Source organism: Leptonychotes weddellii, chromosome 13 (genome assembly GCF_054177405.1).
Source record: "Leptonychotes weddellii isolate Sample4059 chromosome 13, ASM5417740v2, whole genome shotgun sequence".
NCBI lineage: Eukaryota > Metazoa > Chordata > Mammalia > Carnivora > Phocidae > Leptonychotes > Leptonychotes weddellii.
The window spans coordinates 36,631,489-36,651,936 of record NC_138381.1 but is presented as its reverse complement, the minus strand read 5'-3'; the positions used below and the strand labels follow the sequence as shown (position 1 = coordinate 36,651,936).

The window sequence follows — 20,448 nt, the reverse complement described above, 5'->3', positions numbered from 1 at the left end:
GATATTCGTTTAGACTTGTAAAAACACACTTTGTTCTGAAGAAATGAGCAATCTGTTCATGAGTAAAAATTTGGGAAATACGGAGAAAAGACACAAAAAGAAAATAACACCCACAGGCCTGATTCAGAAATAGGCACGGTTAATGGTTTGATAAACATTCTTCCAGTTTCTTTGTCTATGCAGAGTAGCCTATCATGCGGATAATCATTTTGGGACATTACTATTATCATTCTCTCTTCCAATTATAAAAAAAAAATGCTTCCATGAACACCACTGTGGAAAATCCCTTATTTTTTTTTTACTATTAAAATTTTATGAAATTTTCTAAAATTGGAATTGGGACAGAGGATGTAAAAATGTTTTATTTCTCCCTGTTCTTTAATTTTATTATACAAACTATTCATGTTCATTGGCAAAAATATTAGAAAATATAAATGTAAAAATGAACAAATTCTATGGTCTTGCCACTAAAGAGAATCTGTATTAACAATTTTATATAAATAGAGAAAAAGAAATAGATGTGTCATCTATCTTGGAGATATATAAATACACATACACAATTTTGTTGCTTTGTTTCTCACTATATTCATTTTCTCGTGTTTAAGTATAAGCAGTCGGTTGCCAGTACTGACCTTATGTATTTGATTATCTGGGCATAAGCCTTAATTTATCTGACTAGCTCCTTATTGTTAGACAGATGGCTTTTCCCAATGTTTAGCAATTATAAATAGTACTGCAATGAATTTTTTTTACAGTTCAACTATTTCCTTAGGAGAAAGGCCCCGAAGTAGAATTGCATGGACAAAGCTATAGATATGTATTTGAAAGGTCTAATATATATCTCCTATTGTGCTTCAATGTTACACTTATTTATACTTCTTCCACTTTATGAAATTATCTGTCTCTCCATACCCATGCTAAGTAAGTTTAAGGTTTACCAATATTAAAGGTAAAGCATGCATCCTGCATTTATTTATTCATGTTTTATTTTGATTTGATTTATTTATTAGGATAGTTGAATGTATTTTGGTATTCATTTATCTGGCCATTTAGATCTCCTCCTTTGTGAATGTCTGTGCCCTTCACCCATTTTTCTATTGGGATGGTCATCTTATCGATTACTTTTTATGTCATGTGAATGTCATTTATGCTATATATTTTCCAATTTGTTGGGTGAATTTCAACTTTATAACTTCTTTAAGTGCTAAAGTTTTTTCTTCCTATGTGGCAAACATTTTCAAAAATTTTTCTTTGTAATTTCATCCTTGGGTGGTATGCTTCTACTAGTTGAGATGATATTATCAGTGGTTCTGAGTTAGGGGTGATTTTGCCCCCACTCCCCAGCCCCTGGGGACATTTGACCATGTCTGGAGACATTTATTGGTTGTCATGGCTGGGAAGGTGCCTCTTATATCTAGCAGGGAGAGGCTAGGTATGTTGCTAAACATGGTACAATGAACAGAACAGCCCCTCACAGCAAAGAATTATCTAGTCCAGACTTCAGTTAGTGCTGAGGTTGAGAAAAACTGAGATGATTAGCCAATATTTTCTTCTAGGATTTTGATGGTTTCATTTATTAACTATTTAACTGATTTAATTAAAATTTCTTTGATGGACTATTAAAGGTAGAGGTCTAACTTTAGTTTTTTCTTGAAGATTTATTTATTTACTTGAGGTGCAGAGGGAAAGAGAGAGACAGAGTCTTAAGCAGACTCTGCGCTGAGTGCGGAGCCCAACACAGGGCTTGATCTCATGACCCTGAGATCACAACCTGAGGGGGAAGCAAGAGTAGGATGCTTAACCTATCGTGCCACCTAGGCACCCCCAACTTTAGTTTCTTAAACAGTTAACTGACTGTCCAGTATACTTCTTAAATAACTATCTCTTTTCATCACTGATTTGAAATGCTACTTTGATCATGTACTAAAATTATAAAACACATACACATTTGTATACTTATATTTGCATCTACTGTGAGACCATTTATCCAAATGACCTTTCTGTCTATTTTCTCATTTTAACTATACTGCTTCAGTTCCTACATCTTTATCTTACATGTTCAGATCTGAAAACAAAAACCCTCATTTGTGGTTATTCCAATTCAAAAAGTTTTTGGATGGCAAGAAACAAGAGAAGCAAAGTCAAAAAATCAAGTAACGGTCTGAGAGAAAATATCTGCAGTATCTCCATAAGAGTGAACCTCCCTAATACATAAGCAACTTTTAAAAAATGACCAAAACTCCTCCACAAAAACAGGTGAAAGTCATGAAAAATCAATTCACTAAAAAAGGGCACACAACAGACTTCAAATCTATGAAAAGACGTTCAACTTCTTTTACAATTATATTATAATTATAATTAAATGAAAATTATACTTAGATACCACTTCTTTATCTAGAACACTGATAAATATTCAAAAGCCTGACATCATACTCAGTGGGTGAGGCTCTGGGGAAACAGGCACTCTTGTTCATAGCTGGTAGAAATGCAAAATGATACAAGTCCTATTGCAGGGAATTTGGCAATACCTAACCAAACTATGCACGCGTTTATCCCTCCATTCACCAATCCTACTTCTAGGAAATTGTCCGAAGACATTCCTCCAACAGTGTGAAAATACAAATGCGCCAGGTTATTCATTGTAGCATTATTTGTATTTGCAAAATCTTAGAATCAAACTAAATGCCCAAACACAGGAGATTGATTGAATAAACTATGATACAAACACAAAATGTATTACGCAAAAAAGAACAAGAATGATGAGTTCAATGAATTAACAGGAAAACGACTTTCGGGATATATTAAGTAAAAAAACAAACAAAAAAACCCCCCAAAACCAAAGTGCATAAAAGCTTATATGGTATACTACACCTTTGGAAAAATCAGTATATATTTTTCTGCTTATTTTTGTAAAAAAAAAAAAAAGGAATACAAGAAAAATAAACCAGAAAACAATGAAATTGGTACTTGAGGGAGGGAGGAAACTGGTGGAAGGGAGTGATAGCTCTGTGAGTGTACCTAGCTATAGAGTTTTGATGTTTAGGAGGTAAGCCAATGTTCTAACATCTTCAAAAGATAAAATTAAGTCAACAAAAAGTTAAAAGAAACTGAAAGCTAAATGCAAATGGAAACAGATGAGTCCAATCTTATTGCCAGTAAATAAACTAACCACACAGGGGACAGAGACAGAGAAATCATCCAAATAACTTTAAAATGCTTTGACTACAAATTGCCAGTAGGGAAAAAAGACCAACAAATATTGTGCTCTTTTTGGTAGATTTGTTTTGCATATGAGAGTGGGTACAGGGATTCTGAAACAACTTCTTATGTATATTGTAGAAATAAAAAATGAGTAAATGTGTTCTTTTGAGAATCAGTTTTCACTGTGGACGGAAGACAGAAACATGGAATTAGGAAAGGTAAGAGGAACTCCATTGGGTATACATGAACACACATCTATTTCTTAGCTTTGTTCTTTCTAAGGGACTAGAAGCAAAGACTCCCACTATCACCGAATATACCTAGCGCCCCAAACCATTCTCCACTAAAAGGAATCATGGCTCCTTGGAGAAATGCCTGATTCCAGGGCTAGGGCAGGAAAGGTACAAGATGAGCTTGAAATACTGTGTTGTGCGGGAAAGTAAAGAAGTGCTCTTAAGATGACAGGAACGTGTCAAAAGGACACTGAAGCCAGCCTGAACTGGCCTCCACAGGCCAAATCTGGGACGATTTGAGCATCACAATACACAAAGACTGCAATGAATGATAATCTACTGAACAAAGTAGGAATGTCGAAGTCCATACTGTTAACAAAAATATGAATGAGTGGAGAAAATGAATGGGGGAAAACCTGACAAATGTGGAGGAGTGGTGGGATCCAAGATTGGTACATACAAGAAACATCAACGGATGCTCATTTATAGGATAAGTTTGATTGAGGAGTAGGTTATGTGCCTGGTCTTAAAGTGTCTTCTCTCGATTGCGAAGGGAGGAAAAGTAACTACAGAGTGGAGAAACTGGACAACACCTTGACCAGGTGATCATATTTAATATAACCAGAGAGGCATCCCCATGTGTGTGCCTCTGGATGTGATTCTCTGAGAAGGTCAGGACCTCAGTTACAGAACATTCCACCTAAAAATGCATTACTAGGACCGAATTATCAAGAAATATCAGACAAACCCAAACTGAGAAATACTGTATAAAATACCTGGTACATATTTGTGAAAAACGTCCATGTGATGAAAGATAAGAAAGGTTGAAGAACTGTTCCAGATTAAAGTGAATGAAAGACAAAATGCAACATCAATGCAATGTGCATGCCTGGAATGGATTCTGAACTGAAGGGAATAAATGCTATCAAATACACTCTGGTGGACTATAAAGAGTGTCACATCACTGCTAACTCTCCTGAATGTACCGTTTTTACACAAGAAAACAACCTTATTCTTAGGAAATATACACTGATGCATTAAGGTGTAAAGGACATAATGTATGTAATTCACTCTGATATTATTCAGAAAAATGTAAGTTGTGTGTCTGCATACCAATGTGTATGTCGGGGGTGGAGGATGAGAAAACAAATGTGGCGAAATGTTAAAAGTTGGTGAATCTGGTACAGTGTCGAGGGAGATCTTCTATTATTCTTGCAATAATTTTTTAAGACTGCAAGTATTTCAAAATAAAAAAATAAAACATGACAACAGGAAAATCTTAGATTTTTTTGCCTATTTTTCCAGATGAACTTCACAATCATTGTCTATGGTTTGAATTGATAATTTTATTGAAAGTGCTTTTACCTGCTCTTTTGGCAAGGAGTGACATCATAGAAATATTTCTAAATAGGCACATGGTAATTATCATCATTTATTGAGATGTTTTATTTCCCTTATTAGTAATTTTTTTAAAATCTTTTTTTTTTTAAGATTTTTATTTATTTGACAGAGAGAGACACAGCGAGAGAGGGAACACAAGCGGGGGGAGTGGGAGAGGGAGAAGCAGACTCCCCACCGAGCAGGGAGCCTGATGCGGGGCTCGATCCCAGGACCCTGGGATCATGACCTGAGCCGAAGGCAGACGCTTAACGACTGAGCCACCCAGGTGCCCCTCCCTTATTAGTAATTAAGTTTGCCTTCGTTATCAATCTCTGAACATTGCTGTTCGTTTGCCGAGGGCACATATGGTTTGTTGCTATTCTCTATGACCAGTAACTTCACTGGGATTCTTAAGTGATTAAATCTTATGTAACCAATGCAAAATTCATCTTCATCTTTTTAGTTTTCATCCCTTTTCCCAGACAACAGCGTGGTGGTGAGAATGTTGTTCCATATTTTAATGTGAATTATTTGATTATAAACTGATCATATGAGAAATTCACCGGTTTGAGATGGATTTTTTTTATCATATTAGTAACATGTCTGTCCAATTCTAGCTTTCTAAAAGTTTCTATGAAGAAAGTAAAAAAAATTTTTTTTAAGATTTCATTTATTTATTTTAGAGAGAGAGAGAGCATGTGAGCAGGGGGAGGAGCAGAGAGAGAGGGAGAGAAAGGGGGAGAGAATCTCAAGCGGGCCCCATGGCTGAGCATAGAGCCCAGCTCGTGGCTCGATCCCACGACCCTGAGATCATGACCTGAGCTGAAACCAAGAGTCGGACGCTCAACGAGGTGAACCACCCAGACGCCCTAAAAAATGTTTTTAATCAAATGCCATTTCCGCATCCAATAAAACAGTCATATGTTTATTTTTAACCTTGAGGTCCTGGTTTTATATTATAATAGTAGATGCCCAAATATTAAAACAACCCTACATGCCTGAAATAATCTGTGTATGATCATGGTGCACTTAAAAGTGTACTGCATGATTCTCTTTGATACTATTTGATCTATGACTTATGAATCTTAGTCACAGCTGAAATTAGTCTATAGTTCCGTTATGTTACCTTTACCAGGTTTTAGTACCAGGCTTATATTAAGGCTAAGATAGATTTTTTCCTTTTATGTTAATGAAAAAGCATCTGGGTAAAGTGATTGGCAATGTTCATGTTGTTTACTGAGCAGTAATCATCAGTATGTGTTTAGAAGACTTGGCAGTGGCAATCTTTGTAAATAATTTCTCACACACTATTCTAGGTCATCTCTATATAATTTTAAACTTTGGAACAAGCAATTTGTCAATCCACATTAGTGCTATGAAAAACAAACATCTCTGTTGTCTCTACAGTGAAGTGCATTTCCCTGTAGCAGACGTTTTCAGTACATAAATAGCAGCACAATATTATTTTAATGGCAGTTCAGGCCCCTAAGGTTTAAATTCCATTTTAGGTTGATTCAGATTAAGTGTTATTAATATTATTTTTAACAAGACCACAACTTAATTGTATTTACTTTCAGACTCAGTATTCACTTGGGCTTCTATATTAGAGTTAAGTTTAGGAATCTAAGTAAATAAATAAACAATAAATAAACACCATTTAACTTCTTATTTGCAGTAATTCCACATCTGCAGAAAAGTTGCAAAGCTGTATACCTTTGTCTAACTTCTCCTGTTAACATTCTACACAACCACGGCACATTATCAAAACTAAGAAATTAACACTAATACAAGACGACTAACTTAACCACAAAGCTTTATTTGGATTTCATTTTTTTTTTTTTTCTATTAATGTCCTTTTTCTGTTCCAGGATCAAACCAGGATACCACACCACATCCAGTCCTTGATTCTGTGAGTTTCTTGGTCTTTCCTTATTTTTATGACCTTGACAGTTTTAAAGAATATAGATTAGGGGTTTTTTTTTAAGCTAATAAATCATTTATAAATTACAGTACTTGGCCCATATGAGACTGAATTTCTTCTCCTACAGGACCTGTAACGTTTCAGTTACATTATTTTGTTGACTTTGGTCACCAGAATCCTTAAAAAGGCTCATTTGCTATTAATTCTAATTTTAGTTTATCCCTAAGGCTTTTATTTTTAGCTAGCATCTAGCTATGTTTACAGCAATACAGATCAGAGATCAGCAAACTACTGTGCATAGTCCAAATCTGACCCAACATCTGACTTTGTAAATAAAGTTTTATTAGGACACTGCTGTTGTCCATTCATTTATGCGTAAGTTATGAGTGCTTTGGCAGTGTTGAGTAGCTGCAACAGTAATTATATGGCCCACAAACTAACATATTTATTCTTTGTCCCTTTATAGAAAGTTTGCTGAACCCAGGTATAGATGAATGAAAAGAACTATGGCCTTTGGAAATTAATTGGGCCAATACTATAGCTAACTTACAAGCTAAGTTTGAACCTGCTTTCACTGTTAGGTGACCTCAGAAAAAGTATTTTACTTTTTTGAGCCTCAGTGTCCTCATCTATAAAATGAGAACACCACTGTGTACTTCACAAGCATAATTAATGTAGTTAAACAACTTCCCACAGTGGTAAGCTCTCAATAAATGGAGGCCATTACTGTTATTATTACTTCTGTGAATAAAAACATTTAAATTCTTCTTTTTTTTTTTTAAGTAAGCTCTACGTCCAACGTGGGGCTTGAACTCATGACCCTCAGATCAAGAGTCATACGCTCTACCAACTGAGCCAGCCAGGCGCTCCCAAAACATTTAAATCCTTTTTTTTTTTTTAAGTAGGCTCGCTCTACCAACTGAGCCAGCCAGGCGCTCCCAAAACATTTAAATCCTTTTTTTTTTTTTAAGTAGGCTCCATGCCGGGCTTAAATTCACAACCCTGAAATCAAGACCTGAGCTGAGAACAAGAGTAAGATACAACTAAGCCCCTCAGGTCCCCAACATTTAAATTCTTAATAATTCTGTTTCACAATGCCTCTCACATCTCTGTATTTTCATGTAGGTTTCTATTCCTACCCACTACTGTTTTCAAGCCCAAACCACTACTTTAAGCATGATCCTTTCTTCTGTACTGAAGAATTGCTCAAGTTTTTATTCAATGTGTTATCCCAGAATAAAACTTAATTGTCAGAAGAGGGCTTGAAATATCCTTACAGTTATATCCCAAAGGAAGTAAACATACTGAAATGATTCAAAAAAAAAATATACCGTTTTAAGATAGACCAGCCTCCAAAACACTCAGATGCACTGCTGTACTTCCTTTCTGGTGAAACTTTGTAAAAAACTTGGCAGTTCATCCATTTGGATCAGGATGGAGACAGAGATGTTGAGAGAAAGGGTTCTCAGGAGACTTCAGAAACACACACACACACACACACACACTCACTCATACAACAAATTATTTCCAGTTAACACACAAGGAGCCAACAGTGCTTCTCAAATGTGAAGCATAACAAAGTGTATGTTTCTTCCTAGCTCTTTAAATCAATACTTAATATATTTTTCCTAATTTACCTTTATAAAGATATGCCTTGTAGAATGAAGCAATCATATGGTCTAGTGAGTACCACAGACCAGATGAGCTGAGAGTGTCTATGCTGCTCAGGAGATACCAATCAGCCACTGCGTGTGCAGATTAAACAGATCAAAATTATCCTTACTAAATGTCACTCTCTGGGCACATTCAACAGTTTTGTCTACGTTTTTGTGTATGTGTATACTTCTAAAGGAAGTTACTCCTCCTCCCATACATAAAAATGCATAACATATGTGGGGACAATCTGTAATTCCATGCTCCCAAACCTGATGTCATCATTAATGCTAGCAATTAGCTCTGCATAAATCATGAGACTAACATCCCAACCGATCTTGTGGTCACTGTCAGTGACAGATGAAGAAACTCATAAATAAATGCTCTTCCTTTGGCAATTGAGCCAAACAGTCTCCTCTGGTTTCCACAGATGTGATTTATTTGCATAATTTCTTTCCTTTTTTATTTTTTTAACAGCAAAAGAAACAATGCGTTCTAAGTGCTTCGGTATGCCTGCCTGGTTAACATTTCCAGTTTCAATGTTTCCTGAGAGGAAGTAATTCAAAGTGTGTTATCTAAACAACTCTTAATAGGTCTAATCCAGGAAACTATCAGGGTTTTACTGTTCATAATACCATTCAGAATTAATATCCCATGGTCAAGGAACATTTTAAAACACTGATATAAAATTTAACACACACCCACACCCACAGATGGTTCTGGCAACAGATAATCTGTTTTCTAAGAACAGTTGTTCTAAAGATCAAACATGTAACAGAGGTTAAAATTGCAACTCTTGAAAAAAAATCAGGATTGATCTGACTGCTAGATTAAATAGCTAATATTTGATTAATATTAGATCATTTCCCCCAACACTTCAATTTTTGTAACTCTTTCCTTTGGGAAAATGGAAGAAAATGAGGGACAAAGGGGCATGAAGAGTTAATTGTCAATCCTGAGTATCTCTCTCTCTCTTTTTTCAACAGGAAATAGGGCAAAGATGACAAGTACAATGGCAGTGATTTAATTAGTGATGGTACAAGAGAGGGCTTGCCAACTGGTAGCTTTTCAGACAAGGTCTCAAAACCTCAGATGACAAAACAAAAACAAAACAAAACAAAACCCAAACAAACAAACAAACCCCCACCAAAACCAAAACCCACTAGGCTATCTTCAAACACTGAAATAATTAATCTCACAATTGTATCCAATTTATCATTCTGAATGAATCCTGAAAATAAATGACATCTGACTCATGGTAAAGAAAACATGCCATTTTAAACAACTGGGAAGTAAAAATAAAAATTGGCTACCTCCAAATCCATTTAATCTTCATTTTAAAAATTTGTTCTTACATCTGACAAAATTCAGGTTGCACAGTAATCGATAATTTCTGATCTCTCTGGAATACAGCCAAGAACAAGGCAGTGAGCTAAAGGCCTCTGGGCAGGCAAAAAGATGTGATGTTGATGTTAGGGCTTATAGAAAAGCCTTTAAGGGCCATAACTCAGCACACTTACTCCCATACAATCAAAATTCCATCCAATCTGGTTACCAGCCCACAGCATAACAGAAGTGGAAATTAAAACTGGAAACAGGGATGGTTAATTAAGGCAGGTATTCTAATATAAGAGGCAACAATTTGAATGAGACCATAAAACACCCAATTCTCAGTGTGTAAGGTCTCTCCACATAAAGACAAAAGTCATACACATCTCAGGAGATGGAGAGAAGTTTAACTTTTGTTCAAGTACTTCTCGTTAAGACGGCAGAAAAGTATTATACATTTCAGGACACTGAAATGAAATTATAGTTCTTTGGACAGAACTTTTGATAAAATTCACAGCTCCCCCAAAAGCTGGCTAACTAAAATTACTCGTACTCTAAAGGTGCCAGAGAGGAGGTAGAAAATGTCAGAGCAAATGATCCCTATTCATTTTGAAACCTCGTAAGAAAAACCCACCCCTCTGATTATTATAATCTTACAACATGCGGAGGAGATGTTTTTTCTGAGCTGTCATGACAGACCCTAGGAATGGTATTTTAAACTAGGAATGGTGCTTATGCCTGAACTACACTCTTAAAACAACACACACACACAATTTCCCCAAAGAACACTAATGTTTCAGCACCTCTGTTTTTATTACTTTACAGGATGGCCATAGAATGGCCAACAGACGCAGAACAGAGTCAACATAGCAAGCTATTTTTGCCTAAAAGACAAAATGATCAGAAAGATATCAGAGAATAAAATAATTATGACAAGAGTAGAATCACAAGCCGCCCCAAACCTCTCCATTAATACATTCTCAAGGCCTTGTGTGTAGCTGTTTTGTCAAAAGGAGTAAAGAAAGATAACAGGACATATGTTTAATTTGTTAACTACTTTTACATGGAAATAAGATACAGTCTAACTAGGGCGCCTGGGTGGCTCAGTCATTAAGCGTCTGCCTTCGGCTCAGGTCATGATCCCAGGGTCCTGGGATCGAGTCCCACATCGGGCTCCCTGCTTGGCAGGAGGCCTGCTTCTCCCTCTCCCACTCCCCTTGCTTGTGTTCCTGCTCTCGCTATCTCTCTCTCTGTCAAATAAATAAAATCTTTAAAAAAAAAAAAAAAAGATACAGTCTAACTAGTTGGCAGAAAAGGAAGAGCTTTATTTCTTCACCTTTTTCAGAAGGCAACTTTAAAAAGGGTAACTAATACGTTAAGATAAAAGGCACATGAATTGTCTCAAATTTGTGACTTGGGTCAGTAACTTGGAAGCCTTGGAAAAAATCCAAAGTTTAGCATCAAGTTGCACGAACCACTCACCTTAAACTTTAGAACTCTCGCTCATTTATTCTGTGGTGCATTGTTGCCATCTTTAACACCGCTTCAAGCAACAATCAAAAGCCCAACTGTATGTAGCCTGGTTTCTATGATAATACTGGGTAATACTTAAAAAATTCTGGGTTAATACTTTACAGAGGTATTTTTGTTATTTTCAAAAGGGTTCGTTTGACACATGCTACACTGATGTTGATAGCAAGTTAACTTGTAGGATTTCCTTTTTTAAATACTGGCATCAGGAAAGATCTAAAAATCTACATGTAGGATATTCATAAAAGCTGCCAAGTCCTGTGTGTGAGACCATAGCTGTTTCCAAAGTACAAAAGACAGAGGATTTGGCTGGGTAATAATTATAGGACACATTTATTTAGATTTTTAAATAAGAAAATGAATTAACTGTGCAAGCTACTGTGTCATTGGAAAGGATATTCTGATCACAATCATGAGCCTTATCTCAAATCCACAAATAGCATTCAGGGGAGCACAAAGATGACCGGATTGAATCAGGAAACCTAGCTTTGCTCCTAAGTAGTTTTGTGGCTTTGTGTGAATCAATGAAGTCAGCTAACATCTGTTTCTTAGTTTTCCTATTTGTCAAAAGGAGGAGTAGGACTCAGTGGTGTCTAAGGGCCTTTCCAGATCTAAAATGTGATGATTATAAAAACTCTTGTCTGTAAACTTCCTTAGTCGTGCTGGATTATTTATAATATTGTATTTTACTCTTGGTCATGTTTCTCGTATGGAGAAGCTCAGCTATCATTTAAGTTCTCTGAATCTTACAGGATTTTTTTTTTCCTATTAAAAAAAGACAACACTGCAATCCTTCTCCCATTAGGATAGCTTGGCCACTAGACACTGCCCCCCCTGCCAGAAACAGGTGCCAAACCCAGTAATCACGAGCTGATATGCAGGTGACAGGAATGTCGGCTCAGCTCTTGCCCCAGACCACATGGTAATGGTTCTTAAGAGGTCTGTGTAGGCAGAAGTGGTGACTATGCTCCAGGTCTGCCTGAAGTCTCACTATTCCCCAGTGAGGCATTTCCCCCAGTTGAGACAATGCAAACTTGTTATTTTGCCTGTGGGGAAAATCTATGCTGGAACAGCTGAAACCTTGGACCTCACTAGCTGGAATGAAAATAGCAACATTATAGCATCCAGATTAGGGTATCTGGACTCCCTCTGACTTGAGAGCACTAATTTTAATGTAGAAAGCTTTTGGGTGAGAGCCATGAAGTCAGAACACCTCTTACGCACTTACCGAGGATGGCAAGTTACCCAGTGCCAAACTGAAGGCCATCTTTTCTTCCCTCTGCTTACGTCTCAGTAAAGACGGAAGTGAAATTAAGACGTAATTTGTTAGTCATTATTTTGATGGCAGAAAGTAGATGTGTGGGAAAATTTCTCATCATTATTGGGCTTAGTCCAAAGGCTGGAAGACATTTGAAATAATTCACTGGGTACCAGTATAATAAGTTTCCAAAAAAGTATTTGAGGTGAAGGGGTATTTTGAAACAACAACAACAGTTACTATGTACTGAGTTTTTAATATCAAGTACAGGGTACAAAGTACTAAATAAAGAGTAAGTGAAATAATCTGTGGTGGGAATTTTTTTTTTTTCTAATGTGAAACTTAATTTAGTATGATTTTATGTTCTGAATCAGGGGTTGGCAAACTTTTTCTTACAGGGCCAGACAGTAATAATTTTAGGCTTGTGTGCCATATGATCTCTGCTGTAACTACTCAATTCTACTATTGTAATGTGGGAGCAGCCATAGACATTGAACACCTGTATGCACGGGGTGGCTGTGTCCCAATAAAACTTTATTTGCAAAAAGGTGCCTTACCCAAGGCTATAGTTTGCCAACTCCTATACTAGACACTTGCAGAGCACTTTAGTGCATTACTTCATTTAATTCACATGAAAAGTCTCTGAGGAGGATAGAATCATCCCTGTTTTTCAGGTGATGACACCTAGGATGACACCTAGACCGAGGGGGTCATGTGACCTTTCTGTGGTCACAGTCCAATGCCTGAACTCGGTGCGTGAACTTAGCTCCGAATCCAGAGCCTGAGCTACACTACACAGTCCAATATGCTCTTTAGATCACGGGAGCTTGTTTTAGGAAAGGTGCATGCCTGAAAATTATTCATGCGGCGATTCTTCTTATTAAAAGGTAGAGGAATGAGTCTTTAGTTGGGGTACCCAACTGACATAGGACATCTGCTGACTCTGGAAGTAAACACGACGGTAGAGATGGCTGATGAAAAATTAAAACAAACAATTAAGAAAGAAAGTCCCCATTACAGTTAAAAACAAATACGTAGGGGTGTTTGGGTGGCTCAGTTGGTTGAGTGTCCCACTTTTGATTTCGGCTCAGGTCATGATCTCAGGGTCGTAGGATCAAGCCCCATGTCGGGCTCCCGCTTGAGATTCTCTCTCTTTCTCCCTCTACCCTCCCCCTCACCCTGCTCCTGTGCTCTCTCTCTCAAAAAAATAAATAAATCTTTTAAAAAAATGCAGTAAAGCAGGTAAACAAAAACAGAACTCTCACCATGGGAACTAGATGGATAAAGGAGACAATGAAAGAGGCTAGTGACTGCTGTTTTGTTTTGTTCTGGTTTTTTTTGCTGTTTTGAAATATCGAATGCTTAGGAGGGATTGGAGGGATTGGAGCCAATGAACACAAATGATGAGCAAGAGGCTACCGGTCCACATATTCTTTCATTTCCTTGATCATCTCGTCTTCCATTTTCTGTTCTACCACCTTAGTTGCCCACTCAAATGGACATACTTAGACTTGTTTTTGTCTATTTTTTTTTAGGTTTATTTATTTAAGTAATCTCCACACCCAACATGGGGCTCAAACTCACAACCCCGAGATCAAGAGTCACGTGTTCCCCGGACTGAGCCAGCCAGGCGCCCCGGACATACTTAGATTTGAAAAAATAGCTACTCCTGCCATTTCCTGTATTATTCAGCTACTCCTGCCATTTCCTATATTATTCCGTAAAGTCCAATTTCAAGCATTTTATACTCTACCAATTTTGCACATCACTTTCTTAACCACTTCAGAAGTTCCTTAACCCCGTTAGGATCTCTAGTTTTCACTGGGGTTACACTTCTTGTATTCATACTTCTTTAACCAGTGAGGAGTCTATGGCTCATCACTACCTGTCACTCTAGGGCACACTTCATCTACATCTTTGCTAATTTCTGTTATACTTATCCAGTAGAGCCCCAACTCTGATTAAACCTAATGCTCTGTTTATTCTGTATCTGCATCCAGGAAGCCAAAGAAAAAAAGTTGGTGCTGAGTAATCTCACTTGAAATGCATATACTTTGACAAAACTCTGGGACCATCCTACTGTACTTCCCTGGTAAACTTACTTTCTGGGTCTCTGAGCTGATTACTATTTTCTTCCTGTCAAGGCTAACAAGACTTCCATTCTGCTGAATTTAACGGTTGGTTCCCAGTCCTCCTCTAATTCATTCAGTAAGTAGTGCTTGACACTGTTGTCCATTCCTCTTTGAAACACTTTTTAAAGCCATTTGGCTTCTTCGAACGTCTATCCACATGCTCCACCATCTTTCTATCTCATTGTTACTCCCTGCAATCTCTCTTGGACCCCAGTGCTGGGGTGTTCCAGGGCTCATTCCTTGGTCTCTTCTCTTCTTTATCTAGTGTCTAGGTCAGAGTTTCTCAGCTTTGGCACTACTGACATTTTGGGCCAGATTATTCTTTGATGTGGGGCTCTCCTGTGCACTCTAGGATTTTTAGCAGCATCCTTGTCCTCTATCCACTAGAAGCCAGTAGCACTCACCCTTCCCCAAGCTGTAGCAATCAAAATTGTATCCTGACATTATCAAATGGCCCTGGGAGGGAAAAAAAAATCATCCTGATTGAGAACCACAGATGTAGGTGTGAACTCAACTAGCTCTACGGCTTCAAATGCCATCTAGGAGCTGATGAGCCCCAAACATATAAGTCCATTCCTTGCCCCAAGTTCCAAACTTGTACACCCAATTGTCTCCTTGATCTCTTTATTTGGAGGTAGTATTTGTACTTGTATATTTATTGTCTGCCACTTCAATTGATGATAACCTCCAGGGTTTGCATATTCACTATTTGTTCCCATTGGCTAGACATACAGGAGGTGCTTTAAAATATATTTGCTGGTTAAAGAATTAAACATTTAAGGGCGCCTGGGTGGCTCAGTTGGTTAAGCGACTGCCTTCGGCTCAGGTCATGATCCTGGAGTCCCTGGATCGAGTCCCGCATCAGGCTCCCTGCTCGGCAGGGGGTCTGCTTCTCCCTCTGACCCTCCCCCCTCTCATATGCTCTCTCTCATTCTCTCTCTCTCAAATAAATAAATAAAATCTTAAAAAAAAAAGAATTAAACATTTAACATATATTAATTCACTTAATGCAAGTTAATCAATGATGGGGCAATCAGGCACATCAAGGCATCTTCAAGACATTTAACTTCAAGATAAAAGGAATGGCTTATTTTTAATTTTTTTAAAAGTAATCTCTTCACCCAACGTGGGGTTCGAACTCATGACCCCAGGATCAAGAGTCGTACACTCCACCAACTGAGCCAGCCAGGTGCCCCAGGAATGGCTTAATTTTAAATAAATTTGTGAACAGTACTAATCCTATCCATTAAATTTTAGATAAAATTCTGCTACAGTCTTAAAAGTAACAACCACTATAGAGTTCCCAATCTTTCAACACCTCTGTTCTACTCCACAGCGTTACTATGCTTCATTTCTATTTGTTATTATAAGTATATATGACTCTCTCTCTAATATATATATATTTTTTTCTTTATTTCAATTAATAATTGTGCCTTTTGACTCCCAAGATGTCTGTTAGCTGCCAATTCTTAACTGCAAGTCATTTCTTCTGTTGTTTATCCTCTTGGTCTAATTTATGCTATATTTGAAATGGAGTAGAGGGTGAAGTTTTGCAAGGAGGTCTGAATTCTGTTATCACTTAAAAAATTGCTTTCTGGATAATATCTATATTTATATAATAATTAACACTATCTATTTAATACTATTTATAATAGCTGTATTTGTGAGAATGTGGTACTGTTGTGTTTTTTTAAGTAAGCCCTATGACCAACATGGGCCTTGAACTGTCGCATGCTCTACCAACAGAGCCAGTCAGGCGCCCCTGTTGTACTATTTTTAATTTTTTTTCTTCCTCTCCAGGCAAAGTAGTAACCAAGCATACCACTTAGCTCTCCCATTAAGCACTGCACACATGCACATTATGATCAATTCTTACAGACCACGACTTCCAACATTGTGTTTTGGGGGTGGAGGGTGGTCCAGGTAGTACCCAGACATCTTTTCCATAAACCTCCTTGGTTTATTTATTTACTTGGGTATTTATTCACTAGGCATACAGACATTTGTGTTTTTCTTTGTGCAAATTTCCTGAGGTTCCTTGATCAATTCTTCTTTGAATATAATTGAACGATGTCCTAATGATTAATGCCGGATGGATGTGATAGCATCTTAAAACTTTGTAAGTAATAGACGAGAGGTATTAAATATTTATGTATGCATAGCACAGGAACTTAACCCAAGTCCAGTCAGCTCTATGGATGCTGTAAACTTATAGTCCATACACTTACCCATTTGTCTGTGCCTTTGAAATTTTTTTTGGCTTTTTTAGAAAAATTGTGCTAATATATACATAACATAAAATTTATCATCTTAACCATTTTTAAGTGTACAGGTCAGCAGTGTTAAATACATTCACATTCCTGTGCTGAATTTTTAAATGGCATCTCTATTATGTATGCTTGAGTAAACTAAGTCAATCCTGGTATTCTGTAAAAAAAAAAAAAACAAAACCATCAAACTGTATTGATTTCAGTATTCTTCTTTTTTTTTTTTTTTAAGATTTTATTTATTTGCGAGAGAGAGAATGAGAAACAGAGAGCATGAGAGGGAGGAGGGTCAGAGGGAGAAGCAGACTCCCTGCTGAGCAGGGAGCCTGATGTGGGACTCGATCCCGGGACTCCAGGATCATGACCTGAGCCGAAGGCAGTCGCTTAACCAACTGAGCCACCCAGGAGCCCAGATTTCAGTATTATTCTTTCAATCATTGCTGATTTCATACAAATTCACACACACACAAAACAGGTGCTAGAGGCATTTAAAAAAATCTTTTACAAGTACTACATGCCACAAAAGACTGTTAAATTTTAATACCTGACAAAATCTTAAAAAAATCATAAATTTTTATGCTTGATTTCTCATGATTTATCAGCAAATACAAGGTTTTTAGAAAACAGCTTAAAAAGTATGAGCTTTCTTTGTAGACAATTTTTTTTTTCCACTTAGGAAATTTTAAATAGAAGCTTTAAGGAAAGATTTAAATCCTATCAAGACAAGAATCAAATAGGATTTGATGAACTTCTGACCAAAGAATCTTGGTATGTTTAAAAATGAACATGTTTTCACAAATCTTCAAGGTAAGTTTAAGTTGTCTTGAGGACTCATAGACTAAGTTACTGAAGGGCTTAAAAGTTATAAATATTTTTGAATACCAGCATAATTTAGCTAGTAAAGAATTTAACAGGACACAAAATTTACGCATTTTACTAATAAAACCAAAGAAAGCTGTATTTAGTTTTTTTTCATTTTTAATTTTTTGACAGAGAGAGCGAGAGAGCACAAGCAGGGGCAACAGTAGAGGGAGAGGGAGAAGCAGGGGGAGTGGGAGAGGGAGAAGCAGGGTTCCCGCCGAGCAGGGAGCCCGATGTGGGACTCGATCCTAGGACCCCGGGATCATGACCTGAGCTGAAGGCAGACGCTTAATGACTGAGCCACCCAGGCGCCCCGCAAAGTGTGCATTTTTTTTTTTTTTTTTAAAGATTTTATTTATTTGACAGAGAGAGACACAGCGAGAGAGGGATCACAAGCAGGGGGAGTGGGAGAGGGAGAAGCAGGCTCCCCGCGGAGCAGGGAGCCCGATGCGGGGCTCGATCCCAGGACCCTGGGACCATGACCTGAGCCGAAGGCAGACGCTTAACCATCTGAGCCTCCCACACGCCCCGATAGCAGCTGTATTTTAGAACTGGAAGGATGACTTGGCTTAGCCGATCAAATGGGCAGGACCACTGCTCCAGTAAAGAGGCTGTCTTGGGCATTTTCCCCCTTTCCTGAGGAGTGTGGGTGGAGTGACTCATCCACAAAGACACTGTTACATTCTTGGACTAAGATACCCCACAGTCTGTTTTTCATATAGAGTGAATTGCTAACAAACAGGCATCTTGCCCCCCAAATATTGAAATGTTTAGAGAATGTGACTTAGTTGGACTTCCTGCTGAAATGAGGTTAATGCTTTCAATGTGAACACTTTCGAGAATATTGTAGCATAACTGTGGGTGTTGCTGAAGAAAACACAGTGGATTCACAGGCAAAGAGGCTGCGCCTCAGTGACATTGCTTCCCTGGTTAACAGCAGATCTAGCCAAAGGAGCTCGCTCACTATGTAGCCGGAGACAGAACTGTCCCCATAAGAACACAAAACGAACACAGAACACAGCACAGTAAACACTATTCAGCTTTTCTCTGATGAACCAAGATCGATAAATACCTACTGGGCAACATTCTACACATCAATTTTCCCTGTGTGTACCGACAGAGATAGTCTGCAGAGAATGGAATGAATATAAGCCGGTGTCTGGGTGTACTCTGAAAGTTTCTCTCTTTTTCTTTAAGTATGCGGTATTAGTTGTGTCATAAGCCTTTTGCTTTTGCTCCCACAAGCGGAGCATCCACCCCACAGAGGAGCTGGCCAAACAACTGTTACATATTAGAGAATAAAGTCCAAATTAAAAAAAAAAACAAAACCCTTTTGATCTGCCTCGACAGTTGTTCTAACAAGAGATAGTGTTAACATCGTAACCTGTTGGAGAGTCAGATCAGCTACAGCTCATACGGTTCTTAAAAAGACCAGTTTTGGCCACTGACACGAACCCATTAGGAGGACGGAACTCTCCTACGAGGCACAGAGGGGAACGTACTGTGTACACAATGACCTGAAAGTTAAATTATTTCAGTGAGGATAAATATTTGGTTCTTCTAGAGCTACCTTCACGTTGAATGTTATTTCCTCCATGACGTACACGCGCTCAGGAAATGCTTTGGCCACCTCCTCCACACTGTTGAAATATTGCACTGGCTCCTTTATATCTCGGTCTTGTTCCAGCAGCTTGAATTGCCCTAAAATACACGATAAACAGAAGAGATGTGAGACGTTTATGCTGGCCGGCTGTCACCGTGGCAACAGCATCCCCCTTTCCTTACGCCCACTCTTCTTTGTCAAAGGCTTCTGATCATTATCATTGGGGGAAAAATTTACCACGGCAGAAGGTTTCCTTCAACTAGAATACATGTCGAAAAATCAGCTCACAGATGAAAACAAACACATGTTATTTTTTCTTTTTCATTTTTTGTTCACATCGAGAGTTTGTTACCCGATGACCAAAATCAAACCGAATGGACGCTTATCTGTAATTTGGTCTCAAAGTGAAAATCTACTCTGTTACAAATGATTGCTCATTTTGTGTTTCACAGGAATAACCTTGTCACTGAGTTGTAATTAACACCCACACACGTGATATTCTAAAACGAACGCTGAGCGACCTGGGGGAGCTAATTTTTAAAAAAATTAGTGTTTAAAAGTCTTGCAGGTAGGGCAAAATAATACAGTGGACCTTGGGCTCTCACAGAATTGATATCCTTGGTTTCAACAGTATGTGGGCGATGCCGAGGGCTCGTGAGCCGCGGTAATTTGTGGTGTTACTGCCGCACAAGTGTGAAGCATGAGCAGAGCGGCGCTGGGCCAGGGGGTGAGCCTCCATCCAACCAGTGAGCCTGGCGACAAGCCAGGTGGCATCTGGAGCCACATGTGGCTTCCTTCTTTCCTTTTTATTGCTCTGTATGAAGTTCATGAGAAGAATATACCATCATGGTATCCACAATTTGGGGGATTTGCAAAGAACTTTGAACGTATTCCTAAAAATTTCCAGGATCTATTGCTCTTTATATACTTTCAATATTGATGACACTTGTGCTCCATTCCGGAGTTGTTGTTTTCAGTTTAGAATAAAAGACCATATGTACTCAAGGCAAAGACATAGTGTTTCTTGGTAGTCATTTTTCTGAATGCTGTTTACAATCTAACACTTGAGAAACTTGAAAA

At 38.0% G+C, this 20,448-nt stretch overlaps 1 protein-coding gene across 2 annotated transcripts in view; it reads right to left on the bottom strand.

Annotated features, from left to right (window-relative positions):
- Positions 1-20,448, bottom strand: part of GAREM1 (GRB2 associated regulator of MAPK1 subtype 1) — a 188,049-nt gene that overhangs the window by 21,903 nt on the left and 145,698 nt on the right. For both annotated transcript variants that reach the window (XM_081801439.1, XM_081801440.1), the window contains exon 3: positions 19,336-19,466. In XM_081801439.1, the coding sequence (XP_081657565.1) occupies positions 19,336-19,466 (131 nt within the window). The remainder of the gene's footprint in view (positions 1-19,335; positions 19,467-20,448) is intronic.